The sequence below is a fragment of the Bactrocera tryoni genome, chromosome 3, assembly GCF_016617805.1.
Source record: "Bactrocera tryoni isolate S06 chromosome 3, CSIRO_BtryS06_freeze2, whole genome shotgun sequence".
NCBI lineage: Eukaryota > Metazoa > Arthropoda > Insecta > Diptera > Tephritidae > Bactrocera > Bactrocera tryoni.
In genome coordinates, this window is record NC_052501.1 from 38,973,832 (window position 1) to 38,990,552 (window position 16,721).

Genomic DNA, 16,721 nt, shown 5'->3' on the forward strand with positions numbered 1-16,721 from the left:
AAATGACAAAAGAGGGAAAGAGTTGAAAGTAAAAGAGGATTAGTAATGCTGAAGCCATCAATTTCACAGTTTATAAATAAATATTAGAAATTTGCTTTATTTCTCAGATGGTTTAGGCTTTGTCTTGATAGATTCTTACAAGGAAAGAGCATACAGCGTTCGGCTTTGTGTCGCAGAAAAGGCGTTTCTCGTCTGGGAAAAATAGCAACTTTCATTAGCAAATCTCTTACTTTAATTAGTAACTTCTTGAAAATTTTTTTTAAAATATTGTTCCAGTTTTGGGTAAACAAAAAATTACGGAACAAAAGACAAAGGAGAAAATAGATAACTGCAAATTTAGTATTCGAAACTTGAGGGGCGAGAAGCACAAAATTCGTTTCTGTGGCAATCACGAGCGCTTTCGGTTGATCATTGAAATATCTGCAGACATTTCTTTGTCTTGCGTAAACAAGTGCAGTTTTTTCTATTGAGAATATACTAAATATAAACAAATAAATTTTTTCGATCCACATTTAAATTAAAAATGGGAAAAGCTACTATTATGAGCTTATTGGAACGTGAAAAAATATACTTCCTTCACTCCCAAGGACCATTCAATCGAAACATTGCCAAAACAGATAAAACGCAGCTCCAGAACCGTGAAGCAATCTGACACCCGTGTTAATGATTGGCGTTCACTTCTCTTTACTCATGAAAAACGTTTTAATTTAGATGACCCTGATGACTTTCAATATCTTTATCACAATTTGCTGAATTATGGAACAATTAGCTTGATTTTTATCTATCAGAAAATGAACGTTGATTGCTTCAGAACATTGTTGGAGCCCGTATTTCCAAAATTAAGTGTTTTTTGTACCACTTCCTTGGATCTTTCAGCAAGACAATGTTCTCATTCATAACGCTCGAGTTGTAAAGTCGTTTATTTTGAGTTAAAACGTTAATGTCATGACCTGGCCACCATTCCCTCCCGATCTTAACGTAATTGAAAATGTTTGGGGCTAGCTAGCACGGAAGGTATACGAAGGTGGAAAGCAATACAAAAGGAAGGAAACATTAACTGTAGCTATTAAACGTGCTTGGAACGAGATTTCCTTGACCTACATAGATTCCCTGTATCAATATATGAAGGACCGGATATATGAAGTTATTACTAACAAAGGAGGCAGTACTCATTATCGAAATTATTTGTTTTATTTCTAATAAATCAAATAACAACACGAACTGAAACTTTAAGTTAAAAAAACATACTTTTCTTTTAAAAAATTTAAAAGCCTAAGTGCGTCTATTCCAATGAGCAAGAAAATTCAAATTTTTTGAGTAGTTTTAAGAAAATGTCTGAAAAACACAATTTTGTTAAGTTTGAAATTTTAAAATATTAAAAAGTCAATGTTTTTGCATGTCAACTTTCTTCAATCATCATTCAAATAATAAATATTAAAATAATTGTAGTAAAAGTAAACGTGTGTCTAATCTAATAGGCAGTAGTGTATTATCGGTTGAGCACTTTGAAATAAACTCCTTCATTTTTAACGTAACCGTTCCTTAAAGTTTCTATATGCCAAGGTTAGGTTAGGTTAAGTTGAAAGCTCGATCCTAACAGGGATTTCATTTGCGCACTCCCATAGAATTGATCATATGTAAGTCGACGAAGCACTTTGAGCAGATAAAAAATTTGTTGAAACGGCTAAAGTCAAGTTCGGCAAAGTCTCCCGGCTCGCCGAAGGTATGACTGTCGATATGTTCCAAACTCTGTCTTTCATAAGCTGAGTAATGCAGGGAGGGGGGCTTGGAAGTTTCCACCCCACCTTCCTCCATTAAACTTTGACAGTTAGCATCCACCTGGATTTTGTTTATGGCAACTAGTTCAGCAGATCTTTTCTTATCTTGGAGGTAAACATCGTTAATCTTTTGGGATGTTTTGAACTTTAGTACCTCACTCAGCTGCGACCATCCTGCCGCAAAGGTATATAGTCATCGTATGAAGTGCTTGAGTTTCGATTCCACCTCAAACGAGGACTTTAATCACTTCATGGATGTATTTTTTTCATTGTATACAATAATGTTTACATTTTTATCAGAACAACGTTTACAAATTATTCGATATTATTATCAAAATAATCTTTCTCCAATCGCAATTTTTCGTGCGCTTTCGCTATTTTATGATCCTAATAATCATCCACCTGTGCTCGCTATTCTTCGAATTATTGACAATTTCGAGCGTACATTTTCTTTACAAATTATTGAAGTGCCAATGAGACAAAGAACATCTCGAAGTAATGACAGTATTGCCGCCGTGCAGGAGAGTGTTGCTGAAGACCACAATTTGTCGATTCCAACACGTTCTCAAGAACTGAGACTATCTCAAACCACAATCAGGCGGATTTGGAGAAAGGTGTTGGGTTTGCATACATATAAAAATGTTCCCACTCAAGAACTGAAGCAGTTGAACCACTGTAAACGTCTTGAATTTGCTGAATTTGAATAACTGGAAAATGATAACGACTTTTTAAGAAAGCCACCTTCTCCGATTAGGCTCACTTAAATCTGATTGGTGCGGTAAATAAACAAAACTGTCTACAAACTATTTATGAACAAGCATTAAATTCACCTAAATTGACAGTTTGGTGTGGTTTTCGGTCTGGTGGAATCATAGGTTCGTACTTCTTTCTAAATGAAGCTGGTGATATCTTTACTATCATTGGAGAGCAGTACAGATCGATGATAACCAACTTTTTATGGCCGCAACCGGAAGAATCTCGACAAAATCTGGCTCCAACAAAACGGGATACGTGCCCACCCCACAACTTATTTTTTGCGCGAAAAGTTAGGAGATCCGATTATTTGAAGAAATTGTGACAATGAATGTCTTCTAAGAAGTTATGATTTAACACCATTAGACTACTTCTTGTGAGGTTAACAATAAATCAGAGGTCTTTAGCGATACTTCTTTAGTAGCAAAATTACTCGAAATTTTTTTTCAACTAACTCTTTCCTGCAAAAGAAGTCGTGTAGGTAAGTGATGTTATAAATTTTAATTGTATTGATGGTATTGACTCCTATTAGTTAATTATTAGTATTATAATTTATGTCAGTCATATTGGAAAACTCTGTATATAGAGCTTGACATAGAGATTGGTTTTGAAGCTGACAAATTTTCCATGCTTTGGAAACGTTAGCTATATACTTAAAAATTTAGAATAATCGGATTTCAAACTCCTTGAGAATTTTTGTGTTTTCAATATTTATTCAGTGTATGCTTTTTAGTAAGTATATTGAATGAACTATGAGTTATTAAATGAAATCATACGTTCGTTCCAATATCAGTTAGATCTACATAACCGAAACGGATACGGAAGGGATATTTTCCCACTAAGGACGATCAACTGGGCAGTATTTCTCAAATTATTAAAAAAAAAAACATTGTAATATCTTCAGAAAGTTGAAAACCAATCACCCTTGCTACTTATATGTCGTCCATTTAGACTTCTTATACGACATCACTTGACACGTTTTCGCACAGTGTGTGTATTTTCTCTTTTTGGGTTACCCTTAAACTTTTCATATCCCTCACTCTATTAAATTTCTTACTGTCGATTGTAAAGCGCATGATATATTAATTTTAAGAATATATGACATATGCTGCTCTCCTAACTGCTAACTGATTCGCCAAAAATAGGCTGCCTTTGAAAGCTTAGTCCAATGAAGTGTGCCTAATCAAGTTAGCCGCTTGAGCGCTTTAGCATAAAAACTCAAATGTAAGCAAAAATACAAAGGGCAACATCGACAAAGCGAAAGTGCGTAAATCAAGAATATAACACGAAATGTAGCTAAATTTATAAGTAACACTGAAAATAAATAAATATCTAGAAAAATGCGGAGACATGCAACACCAGTGACGAAATTATTTTCTCCACTTGAACGACTCCATTCCAACAGTTTCTAGGCCCAGTGTATGCGCGAATACGAAATCGGTCAGTCAATAATTTAAGTGCGTCGCGGATTAAATTTTATTTTCGTCGCATAAAGTTTTTCATAACTCACATAAAGTGGGAAAAGAATGAATAAAGGCACAGAAGAATGTTCACTTGTTGAGCTGTAACTGTATTTCTTTCGTACATTTCGCGCTGCTTTTTGTGCTGTTAACTTGTCAGCTGTCACTGTCAACGTCAACATGTCCGGCAGGCATAGAATACCAGTAAATTACTATGAGTTCTTTCCGATTGCTTGTGTGCGTGGGTGTATGCTTGTGTACTTAAGGCCGTCAAAGCGAAAAGTTAAAAACGCGTGGGCTTTTGGGTGGATATGCAGTCACAAAATAATTAATACAAACACTTTTAATTGAAAAGTAAAAAACCATTAAATTCTCCTTGTTTTATAAAAAAAAATCGCAATTTGCGCAAAAATAATAATACTTGGTGTGTACTTACAACATAGTTCCCACCAGCAAAATATCTCGCCATCCATGCACAGACAAACTTCACAAGGATCAATTCGCGGTACCTGTAAAATATTAAAAAAAATACTATAATTGGTAAGTAGTAATTAAATGGAAAAATTCTAAAATTTTCTCGGCACAAACTTATAGTTGACTTCTCGGATATTAGGCTTAAGTTTTCGAACCCTTAACTTATATTATGAAGGGAAATATTAGCAAACAATGCTTCAGCTTACAATTATTAACTTAGAAGTTTTTTATTTAATTTTTAAATTTATTTTTCACCGGAGACTGCCATACTTTGATTTTAAGGCCTCATATGAGAGTTATCTCCAGGAGAACAGGCAAATTTCATATCTGCTGACGATGCAGGAAACTAAAACGCAATTAACGTGAATGGAAAAATTATCGACGTGACCAATTATTCACTACAAACCAAAGATGTCTATCAATAATCAAATGCAAGATAACGAATCAGATATGTTCCAGAACTATGAACTTATTACATAGGTTTAGAAAAGGTGTGCACAGATTTACCGATACTACAAAAGGGTAATGCCATGCTAACATGCGCTGAAAATGAATCTGCATCTTACAAATAACTAGTTGCAAGCTGAAAGGGAAATAGAAAAAGTTTTCTATTTTCTCTGATCTATCACAAACCCCACAGAATACTTGGAGCCTACAAAGCAACAAACCAATAAATGTCTATAAAAGCGTAACGGATATATGTAGGTAGTTTCATTGAGATCACAGAATAATTGGAGTCTTACGATGAAACTAGATCACAAGAACATAAAGATCTCATGTTAAAGCTTCAATATGACGCCTCTAATGCTAATTGAGCCCGACCTGGCAGCACTCCTACCTAGCTACCTAACTCAATATCTCTCACAAATGTCGCTTTAAAAAAGGAAAATAAATCTTTCTCAGCAGACTTATGTAATTTTTTGTTAAATAAGTATTTTAGAAGGAGGTTTATAATAATTTGGAAAATGTATTTAACAAACACAATCCCTCTGATTAAAATCAAAAAGGATGCTTTTAAACAATCGCTTCTCGGGAGGTAATGAGCGATTAAGAAAAAATTGGGTCCTGAAATCTTCTCTTCAACGACACAAATATGCACTACAAATAGTGCATTTTATATTTGGGATTAGAGAACTAATAAAAAATTTAATAATCGAAATTCGCTTTATGGTTTTTCAAAATATACTCCATTAAGATTTATATAATTTTGCATGAGTCGAGCCACTTTGCCACACGGATTGAAACTTGCGTTCTGAAGGTATCAACCACCTCTTCAGGTGTGGAAAAACGTTGAAATCTGAGTTTATTTTTTATTTTTTGTACCGGAGGAAAAGAAAGCCATTCGATCCTAAGTCAGGACTATACGGTTGCTAATTCATGATGATAATTTCAGTGCTCAAAAATGCAATTGTTTCAGTTGATGTTTGAGAACTCGCATTATCGTGGTCAAGAGAGATTTGTCTTCGGTGGTTGATTTTCCCAATTTTTGGAAAGAACAGGCAAACAAATAGTTGTGTACCCTCAGAATGCTCTGTACTTTTCTAGCGGCGTTATTGCGATATGTTCAGTTTATCTAAAAAAAGGGCAATCAGTTGCTTTGGGCACTCTTTTTTTGGATTTGAATAATTTTGAAAACCCCATACAGTCGTCTGCTGTTTACTTGCGATCTCGTACGTATAGTATGTATATATTCACGATTCTCGTCAGTCACGTTGTTACAGCCTCTTGTTGAGGGATTGACAAATTATCTGATCCAACGAGTAAAAAGTTTTTCTCCAATGAAATGTTTATGTAATATTGAATGTATGTCCCACTAATGTCTGCAGGTATAGTTGTCTAAATATCACGATAGGTCACATGACGACTTTGAAATATTAATTTGCGCACAGCGTCAATAGATTCCGAACAATAACTGATTTTGAACGACCTTCACGAAATTCGTCTTAGAGTGATGTTCGACCTCGAGTGAGTTCATCATACCATCGTTCATCGTGAGTTCATCATACCAGCTGGAGTTTCACAGCTAAAAATTTCATAAGTTCATTGATACACTGTTACTGAGTTAATCCGTGACGAGTGTGGTAAAAAATAATCGCGCGAAAATGTTTACTATTTAATTTAATTTTTTTTACCGATAAGACTATTTTAAGTTACTGTAAACAACACAAACAGCGGTCGCATGTTGAAACGTTCTGGCTTTGTGTAACATCAAAAATGCCTGACTTTAAGATAAAGTTGCCAGTTGTCAGATTACAGCACTAGTGTTGTCAAAAAAAGTATACCTTTATATTTTCTGCACCGAATAATTTTAATTTTAATATATATGTAGACTCTCTGGTCTTTGGACTCTCTTCGTTGCGTCGACCTTATTCAATGAGCAAACACAAAAGTTGGTTATTGACTACAGAAATCATAATAGTTACTCCCTTTCTCTAAACTCTTAGTCTCTATGTATTATTGAACAGTAATCACTGGGGAGCATAACGATTTCAAGCAAAAAGTGATGTAGTCCTCCAATCGAGGAAATTTTAGGTCTTCAGTCGTATATGTATGTATAGAGTGTACTTTGTGTCGAGTTGAAATAAAAATTCAAAGCTTGCTTATTGATTTGTCTGATCAGTATTACTTCTTTCACCGGCTGGTCGATGATTTTTTAACCACCATGTGTAAGAAAGATTGGCAACTCAATTTTTATTGATACTGGATATCTCAAATAGATCTGGGTGAACCCGACTGTCTTAATTGTTATAAAACAATTGCACTACTATAGACTTTAAGCTTCTCTTCTTTTAATCTAAAGAAGTGGGATCCGTTGTGCTAGTTTACTCGGTTAACACTTTTAGTTTTCATTTTATAAATACTCGATCTCAGTCTCACTAAAGGAATTATCGCAACAGAGTTAAGTACCGCAAGTGGAAGTAGCCACAATAAAGCCCAATCGCCATGCATACATCAGCGTCTAACATGTGTGTGTGAGGGTATAATCACCTGAGTATTACGGTGCGCTCTTGGGAGTATGGGATTAGAGAAAGCAGAACAATGAATTATAGGGCTGTTATGCGCAAGCCGACATATGCCACAGCAGCACGTCAACAGTGAAAAGGTACAACACACCTGTGCTTTGACTTTTTCCTTCGCTTTGTTCGAGTTTACCCGTTACACATTTGTATAAGAACCTTGTAGGAAAATTTCGCAACAGAATTTGTTTCTAGTTTTGAAGTGAATGAAATCCAAAGCATTTCTGACAAGTGATCGTTTTCCCTTAGGGCCCGTTTCTAAAATATTATAAGAATGATACTTACTATACATACAAGCAGTTATAATCTATGTTGAGAACAAATCTTTAAAGTAGCCAACTTATAGTGGGTTTCTCGTCTTTGATTATCCCTACTGGTCCATTACCCAAGTGTTTGACAAAGCCTGCTTGTGCATGTCTGGGCGCTGGCTTAGACTTATGTACTCCAATGTGACTTACCTTTTGACCGTGTGTGTATTTATGGCCATTGTTGTGACACGAAGCCGCACGTTCATGCGGTTGCAAATCATCCACATCCGCATCTGCTTCCGACTCGGTGTCTTCGTCCAGTTCGGAATTGGTCGCACTGTTGCCTATGCCGTTAGCGTGGCTGTCAGCACTTTCGTACCGTTCAGTGGATTTTTCCAACTTCAACATTTGCTCGGACAGCAGACGTGTATCATATTTGGCTTTTGACTGTTCGGTATCCAAGTCGTAGGAGAGTTGGTCGTGATCCTCGAAATACTCGAAGGGTGCTGCAATGGCTGATGAAAAGAAGAAAAAATGAATAAGTGGCACGTATGTGAACGGTAGGTGTGTGGGAAGAAATTTAACCGTTTTTATGTTTGTGTGGTATATTCCTTTATGAGGGTTTTCAAAGCTAAGCAGACATGTTAGGAATTTCGGACGTGCTTATTTTACATTCTCATGCAAAAAATTCTGCCACAGTTTTATTTTATTTATAATTCTGTGTTATTTTACTAATATAAGTAAATGATAACCAAAATTATTAAATAATAAGGAAATGAATTTGTCTGAAGAGAACACAAAGTCGAACAGAACGATGGAAAGCTACGGAACGCCTGCCAAAGTACTAGGGTACAGAACCTATTACCGAAAAATTGGAATTCATATTCCTCCATCGTTTACTTGAATATAACATTCTTGCACGCTACCGCTCAACTGTAAGTTCGATTTTCAAAAGCGCCTAAGATATACTGCTTCATAAGGGATTTTACGCAAATTTTTGGAAACAAGGTTAACAGAAAAAGGCTCTAGAGTTCCCATATTAACCACACATATTCGGTCTAGTCTCGCTGATTGAAAAGTTATAGTCCTATTTCGAAAATAGGCGTTAGATTAAATACGTTCCGAGATCTATTTTTGCATAGTTTTATTCCGATAATTTAGTTGGAGTTTTGTTTGAATAATATTAAATGAAGGAATCAATAAGATTTTAAAATTGTGTTTAATGGGAACTAAGCGCCCATTTTTGCACTTTTTCCTTATTGGTGTAGATACCGCTTATCTTCTTCTTCTTAATTGGCGTAGACACCGCTCACGCGATTATAGCCGAGTTAACAACAGCGCGCCAGTCGTTTCTTCTTTTCGCTACAGGACGGGAATTATGAGTGACTTGTGGAGTTTGGTTTTTGTTCTTCGAGAGAGGGCTTCTCAATTGCCTACTCAGTCCGAAGTAGCACCTGTTGGCAAGAGTTATTCTGCGTCGGATTTCCAGGCTGACATTGTTGGTGGTGTTAATGCTGGTTCCAAGATAGACGAAATTATCTACAACTTCAAAGTTATGACTGTCAACAGTGACGTGAGAGCCAAGTCGCGAGTGCGACGACTGTTTGTTTGATGACAGGAGATATTTCGTCTTTCCCTTGTTCACTGGTAGACCCATTTGTTATGCTTCCTTGTCCAGTCTGGAGAAAGCAGAACTAACGGCGCGGGTGTTGAGGCCGATGATATCAATATCATCGGCATACGCCAGCAGCTGTACTCTTATAAAAGATGGTACCTTCTCTAAGTATTTAGTTCTGCAGCTCGAATTATTTTTTCCAGAAGCAGGTTGAAGAAGTCGCACGATAGGGAGTCGCCTAATCTGAGACCTCGTTTGGTATCGAACGGCTCGGAGAGGTCCTTCCTGATCCTGACGGAGCTTTTGGAGTTACTCAACGTCAGTTTACACAGCCGTATTAATTTAGCGGGGACACCAAATTCAGACATCGCGGCATAAAGGCAGCCCCTTTTCGTGCTGTCGAAAGCAGCTTTGAAATCGACGAAGAGGGTGAATATCTGGTCGGTTGTTGATTTTCCAGGTCTGAAGCCACACTGATAAGGTCCAATCAGTTTGTTGACGGTGGGCTTTAATCTTTCACACAATACGCTCGATAAAACCTTATATGCGATGTTGAGGAGACTAATCCCACGGTAGTTGGCGCAGATTGTGGGGTCACCTTTCTTATGGATTGGGCATAGCACACTTAAATTCCAATCGTTGGGCATGCGTTCGTCCGACCATATTTTACAAAGAAGCTGATGCATGCTCCTTATCAGTTCTTCGCCTCTGTGTTTGAATAGCTCGGCCGGCAATCCAGCGGCTCCCGCCGCTTTGTTGTTCTTCAGGCGGGCAATTGCTATTCGAACTTCTTCATGGTCGGGAAACGGAACGTTTGCTCCATCGTCATCGATTGGGGAATCGGGTTCTCCTTCTCCTGACGTTGTACGTTCACTGCCATTCAGAAGGCTGAGAAGTGTTCCCTCCATAATTTAAGTATGCTCTGGGCATCGGTCACCAGTTCACCTTTGGGGGTTATACAAGAGTATGCTCCGGTCGTGAAACCTTCAGTTAGCCGCCGCATTTTTTCGTAGATTTTTCGAGCATTGCCCCTGTCGGCCAGCTTATCAAGCTCTTCGTACTCATGCATTTCGGCCTCTTTCTTCTTCTGTCTGCAAATGCCTCTCGCTTCCCTCTTCAACTCTCGGTATCTATCCCATCCCGCACGTGTTGTGGTCGATCGTAACGTTGCGAGGCAGACAGTCTGTTTTTTCTTCGCTGCAGCACGGCACTCTTCGTCGTACCAGCTGTTCTTTTGTACGTTCCGAAAACCAATGGTTTCGGTTGCAGCTGTACGTAAGGAATTTGAAATGCCGTCCCACAGTTCCCTTATACCGAGTTGTTGACGAGTGCTCTCAGAGAGCAGGAGTGCAAGCCGAATAGAAAATCGTTCGGCGGTCTGTTGTGATTGCAGCTTGTCGACGTCGAACCTTCCTTGTGTTTGTTGTCGTGCGTTTTTTGCTGCACAGAGGTGGGTGCGAATCTTGGCTGCAACAAGATAGTGGTCCGAGTCGATGTTAGGACCTCGGAGCGCACCCACATCTAAAACACTGGAGACATGTCTTCCGTCTATCACAACATGATCGATCTGGTAGGTAGTTTTTCGATCCGGAGACAGCCAGGTAGCTTGATGAATCTTCTTATGCTGGAATCTAGTACTACAGATAACCATATTTCGGGCCCCGGCGAAGTCAATCAGCCTCAACCCATTTAAGGATGTTTCGTCGTGGAGGCTAAATTTACCGACCGTAGTGCCAAATATACCTTCTTTGCCCACCCTGGCGTTAAAGTCGCCAAGCACGATTTTGACATCGTGGCGGGGGCAGCTCTCATAAGCGCGCTCCAAGCGCTCATAGAAGGCATCTTTGGTCACATCGTCCTTCTCTTCCGTCGGGATTTGTGCGCAAATCAGCGATATGTTGAAGAACCTCGCTTTGATACGGATTGTGGCTAGACGTTCATTCACCGGAGTGTTACTCGGCGACGGAGTCTCTCTCCCACCTCAAATCCTACACCAAACTTGCGCTGCTTTATATGGCCACTGTAGCAAATGTCACAAAGACCTACTCGTCTCTGTCCTTGTCCCGTCCTTCGCATTTCTTGGATGGCGGTGATGTCAGCCTTTATTTTCAGGAGGACATCAACCAGCTGGGCAGTTTAACCTTCCCAACTAAGGCTCCGGACATTCCAGGTGCATGCCCTTAAATCGTAGTCCTTATTTCGTTTGCCGTGGTCGTCATCACTCCCAAGTGAAGGGCGATCAGAGAACTTTCCTCACTTGCGTGAACTTCTACACATGACTCTGGAAAATTCGGAACGCCGTTCAGCTGATGTTGTCATAGTCCATGCCTCTGCACCATATAGCAGGACGGGGATGTTGAGTGACTTATAAGGTTTGGCCTTTGGTCGTCGAGAGAGGACTTTACTTCTCCACGGCCTACTCAGTCCGAAGTAACACTTCTTTGCAAGAGTTATTCTTCGCTGCATTTCGAGGCTGACATTGTTGTTGGTGTTAATGCTGGTTCGAAGATAAGACGCTAAGTTATACACTTTTTTTTAATATTGTACATTCTCTATTCTGGAATTATTTTCTTCAGCAGTAGATTGAAGGAGTCACACGATAGGGAGTGGCCTTGTTTGACACCTCATTTGGTTTCGAACGGCTCCTATCGGAGCTTTTGGTCAACGTCAGTTTACACAGCATGGATACCAAATTCAAACATAACGGCATACAGGTAGATCCTTTTCAAAAGTAGCTTTGAAATCAACGAAGAGGTGGAATGAGCCGATTCCTTTTTCACGAGTCTTTTCCAAGACTTAATGCATAATGTATATCTGGTCATCGTTGATTTTCTAGGCCTAAAGCCACACTGTTAAGGTCCAATCAATTTGTTGACGGTGGGCTTTAATCTTTCACACAATACGCTCGATAGAACCTTACATGCGGTGTTAAGGAGGCTTATCCCACAGTAGTTGGGGCAGATTGTAGGGTCTATCTTTTTGTGGATTAGGCAGAGCACACTTAAGTTCCAATTGTCGGTTATCAGTGCTTTGCCGCCACATTTAAATAGCTACTAGATTTTGCAAGATCAAAAAAAGCTGTTTCAAAAATCTTAAACTTCAGTTTGACTAGTCTAAATATGTGAATATATTAAATATAATCTAATCACTTAAGCATTTTAGTGGGAACATGGTATTAGCTTCAACGTTTTGAAAGATAAGTACACTAAGTAATTTAAGAGACCCCACCCATCCGCAACCCCTTAGCCTGCAAACAATCTTTGTACGACGAGGAAAAAGGATTGCCATAGACCAAATCAAACCAAAACCACTGAAATTGAATTGTATGAAAACGAGGCTTCATCGCACAGTAGCAATATATGATATCTTGGTAAACTGAAAGCAGTCTTTACGATGACACGCCTTTCACGAATAAGGGTGATATGCTCGAAAGGTCTTAAAGTTATGCGAAGAGTAGCGGTTTTCAGCGGAACCGATAACCGATGCGAAAATATTTTCTTGGCAGATACATTTCCAGTCAATTATATAAAGAGTTTTCCATGAGACGCATCTTTAGCTTTAGACTATGTCAAAACTGGCTGATGCAACAGGATCCTCGCTTATTAACGATAAAACTTACTATCCAAAACGACTTTCAGTTTGCAGAATTATCCCAATTGACACACTACACCTAACAGATCTCACACCAAAGACGACAGAAGATAGTAGCCTATTTCATCAGCATCAACAACAGCAGCATCATTGCTTATTTAAAAAAATATCAATAAAACATAGGGTGTTACATTTCGGCACTGAATTCCATGAATTGTAAAAAATGTCGTGTTGAATTTCCGAGTAAATTGACAATAATGCTACGTCTTCATTTTATCATATTGATCACCGTTGTTCGTATTATCTGTGGTAATTAATATGTTGCCTCGCCCAATTTAATTTAAGAACTTTCAGCCAAAACTTCGAAGAATCTATGGAAAAACTCTCCAGATATTATATCATTGGAAAATGATATTTATTGGTCAAATATCCCTTTACCATTTCGTATCTGCTTCAATGGAATTTTTTTTGGGCAACGAAAAGTATGACAACATAAAAAGGGCTTTCGGCATACCACTAGCATAACATAGATGGCAGAAGACTTTGCTTGTTGTAGCTTTACGATACGAGAGCCTGTTCTGTTGGTATGACTTTGTTGGTACGAACTTTCGACGAAAATATGAAATTGGAACTGGCATATAGTGCCGAGTTCATTGAACCCAAATCTAAGTTTAAGGAATTTTTCATAACAATAGGGTAGAACCATCGACAATGAAAAATTTCAATCGCCCTAAAACTGTATTAGAAACGATTTTTAAAGCAAAAATAATTAAAAACGTATAATTTTTTTTTCATGTTATTGTAAAAAGCCGAACAAAAATATAAATTAATGTATTATTTTGATTGTCTTAATTTGGTTGCCAGGGCGTATGAGTAACGTATTTAATTATGACTAAAGCAAGCAATAAAAATTGAATGCTTATAAGTGTATAAGTGTGTTCTCTCTGCATTATTTTCCAAGAATTAGTTGCTTAGCATACTCCCTCGGGCCTTGCATAGAACATGCCACCGACAACGACAACGACAACAACAATCACTGCAATTGAATTACGTGCGTAGTATGGCCTCTGATAAAGAAATAAAATAAAGGAACTTCTTAAATAAATATATTTAAACCGCTTTGCCAACACAATAAAATAATGAGCGTAAAATAAAAAGGCGCAATAAAAAGTGTGTCTGATTTCCATTCCAAACGCGCGTCGTCAGCCAACCGCATCAATACGCCATTTGAAGCGACATCCCTGAGTATATGTGTATGCACGTGTGTGTGCGCATTCAAAGGACATAAAACGCAAGAAAGTCACGTCGCAAAGCGCCCAAAAAAGTATTTGCGCAAACATTTTTTTTCCACCCCCTCCGCATCGCCTGCAGTGCTTGTAGTATTTCATTTTGTTTTATTTCTTTACAATTTACTGGCATTCAGCTGGAGCGAAGCTCTATCGAATACTTTCTATCTATTTTAATGCTTTGCCAACTTTCGTCGATTTTTTGTGCGCTCGAACTTTTTGAATGGGTTAACTGCTTCGCTGGTTGGCAATCTTTCAGCACGTGGGCATAGCGGCGCGGCATTTTGCATGCTTTTTTGACTTTTTATTTGGCGCTGAATCTTTCGTTAAATATTATTACCCTTTTCATGGTTGCTTTTATGTTTTATTGCGTTTGTTGTATTCTTTTTGTGGGTAACAAATGTCGCCGAAACAGGAAAAAAGCACACAAAGTGACAGTTCGGGATTGTCATCTTCGTTGGCTGCTGGAAAATGCGCGGCATGCAAAACGCAAGGCACAGAGGTTGAAACAATAGAAGAGGCCGGGCATTGGCAATACTGGTAATGGCGATGACTTAGCAATAAATCATTCTAATGGTCATGGCGGGCGCTGACAGCTTTTGCGGAGGATGTTTATTTTATTGTATTAATGTCAGTTTGAAGTTGTTCTGCATTTTCTGTTTGAAAAAGTTCAGTTAAAGTCGAAGTACTTGCATAGTTGCTTATGCAAATCGATACTGTTTAAATATGACTGAAATTTATATTCCTGTTTCTTGAAGAGAAGTGTATAAACATGTTTTCTTATGCTAAGGATCTCTGCATCATTTAAATATTTACGTGAAAATTTTTATTTTCTAAATCATGTCTAAATTCAAGAGCCTTTAATAAATAATAAATAACATGTGACTTTCTAAACAGATGATATACTAGAGTAAAATTAGAAAAACCGGGTCAAATCTGGCAAAATATTTATAGTTGGTATCTTATTGTTGATAAACTAAAGTCCATTTTAGTACACTTAGAATTTTGCCTAATGAATCTGTTCTACACTAATGCAGAACATTAGTAGTGTCAATTTTCTGTAGACCGACTTCTGATACAGTTTGCCTCCTGATCCGGATTACATTGTGACAAAGACGCAAAAATATTTTATTATTAAAATAAAAAATGTTTTATTATTCATCAATATTTATTTTGTCGCCTTCAAAGTAATCCCTACCAGATGTAATACTTTTAGCGAAACACTTTTCTTAAGCACTTTGTGGGATGGCCTTCAGCGAATTTTGTTTTATCTGTTCCATTGATTGAAAACCGGTTCCACGGAGCGTAAAAAGTTCTATATTTTGATTTCGATCGATCAGTTGATCAGTTCGAAGAGCGGCCATATGTTATAGTTTTCCAATCATGACAATATGCTCAGAGATTGTAGCGATGCTTTGGGTATTATTATCTGCCAAATTTCGTGAAGATACTTTGTCAAACAAAAAAGCTTTCCATACAAATGTGCAGCTTCTTGGTTAGAAAAGGACGTATGCAGAATTTCAGAATGGTATAACAAAAACTGAGAAGCAGACAAACGGGCATGACTAAATTAACTCGGCTCGCACGCTGATTTATCTATGTATTTTATACGGTTATATGGTTCTGGTTGGTCCCGGTTGTTACCTTTTTCGTAATAAACCTAATATATCCAGTTCAGGGTACGAAAAGGATATCTAGAAAGTCAACATATCTATGTCACACTACTCTTTGTGTTTATTGGCATTACAAAGCGTATCTAATATGGCTAACTAATTCAAATATATTCTTAATATTTTTCTGAAGCTCTCCGGTTAAATATTAGTGAATTTTACAGTCTGTTTAAAGAAGTATTTTTAAAACTAAAAATAAGAAGCTTAACCTGGATTTTTGATAAGAATATTATTAAGAGGTATATTACAATTGGTTTATCATATTGATTGTAGGAATCGTGCTTCACATAACGTGTGTTTTTAGACTTGTGGGTTTCTCTGAAACAATACATTTTTCAAAGTTGGTATTTTTGACAGTTGTTACTTGATTTATACTCTGTTTGGTTTGAAATCCATAATGAACTAACTTATTCGAGCACGTTGGATCATATTGGATAATATGCATCCTCGGAGACACAGTACAGTGCGCTTCGAAAACGCTATTACTGTTATAGAGCAGAGTATCAAAAAAGACTCGAATGAGTTCATCCGCTTTCGTGCATAAATATTGCCGAACGACTGTTAAGTGCATCGCCTGTTCTGTGAATGGGCCCAAAACGAGATGGCCACTCAAAATTTTGTTCAACGATTGAACTTACTTTTTGTTAAATGGGTATGTTCACAAACAAAACCCTCCCATTTGAAGTGTTTGTAATCCAAAAGCCATTGTTGAGACGCCGTTACATCTCCAATAACTCACTGTTTGATGTGATTTAGCAGAGGATATCAATGGTCCATATTTCTTTAAAAATGAAGTAGATCATAATGTTACAGTTAATGGGGAACTCTA

The 16,721-nt window shown here is 37.7% G+C and overlaps 1 protein-coding gene across 2 annotated transcripts in view; it reads right to left on the reverse strand.

Moving 5' to 3' along the window:
* The window catches only part of LOC120771006 (myb-like protein Q), a 113,843-nt gene that overhangs the window by 67,037 nt on the left and 30,085 nt on the right, over nt 1-16,721 (reverse strand). For both annotated transcript variants that reach the window (XM_040098768.1, XM_040098767.1), the window contains exons 3-4: nt 7,941-8,245; nt 4,428-4,500 (exon numbers count right to left, since the gene is read on the reverse strand). In XM_040098768.1, the coding sequence (XP_039954702.1) occupies nt 4,428-4,500; nt 7,941-8,245 (378 nt within the window). The remainder of the gene's footprint in view (nt 1-4,427; nt 4,501-7,940; nt 8,246-16,721) is intronic.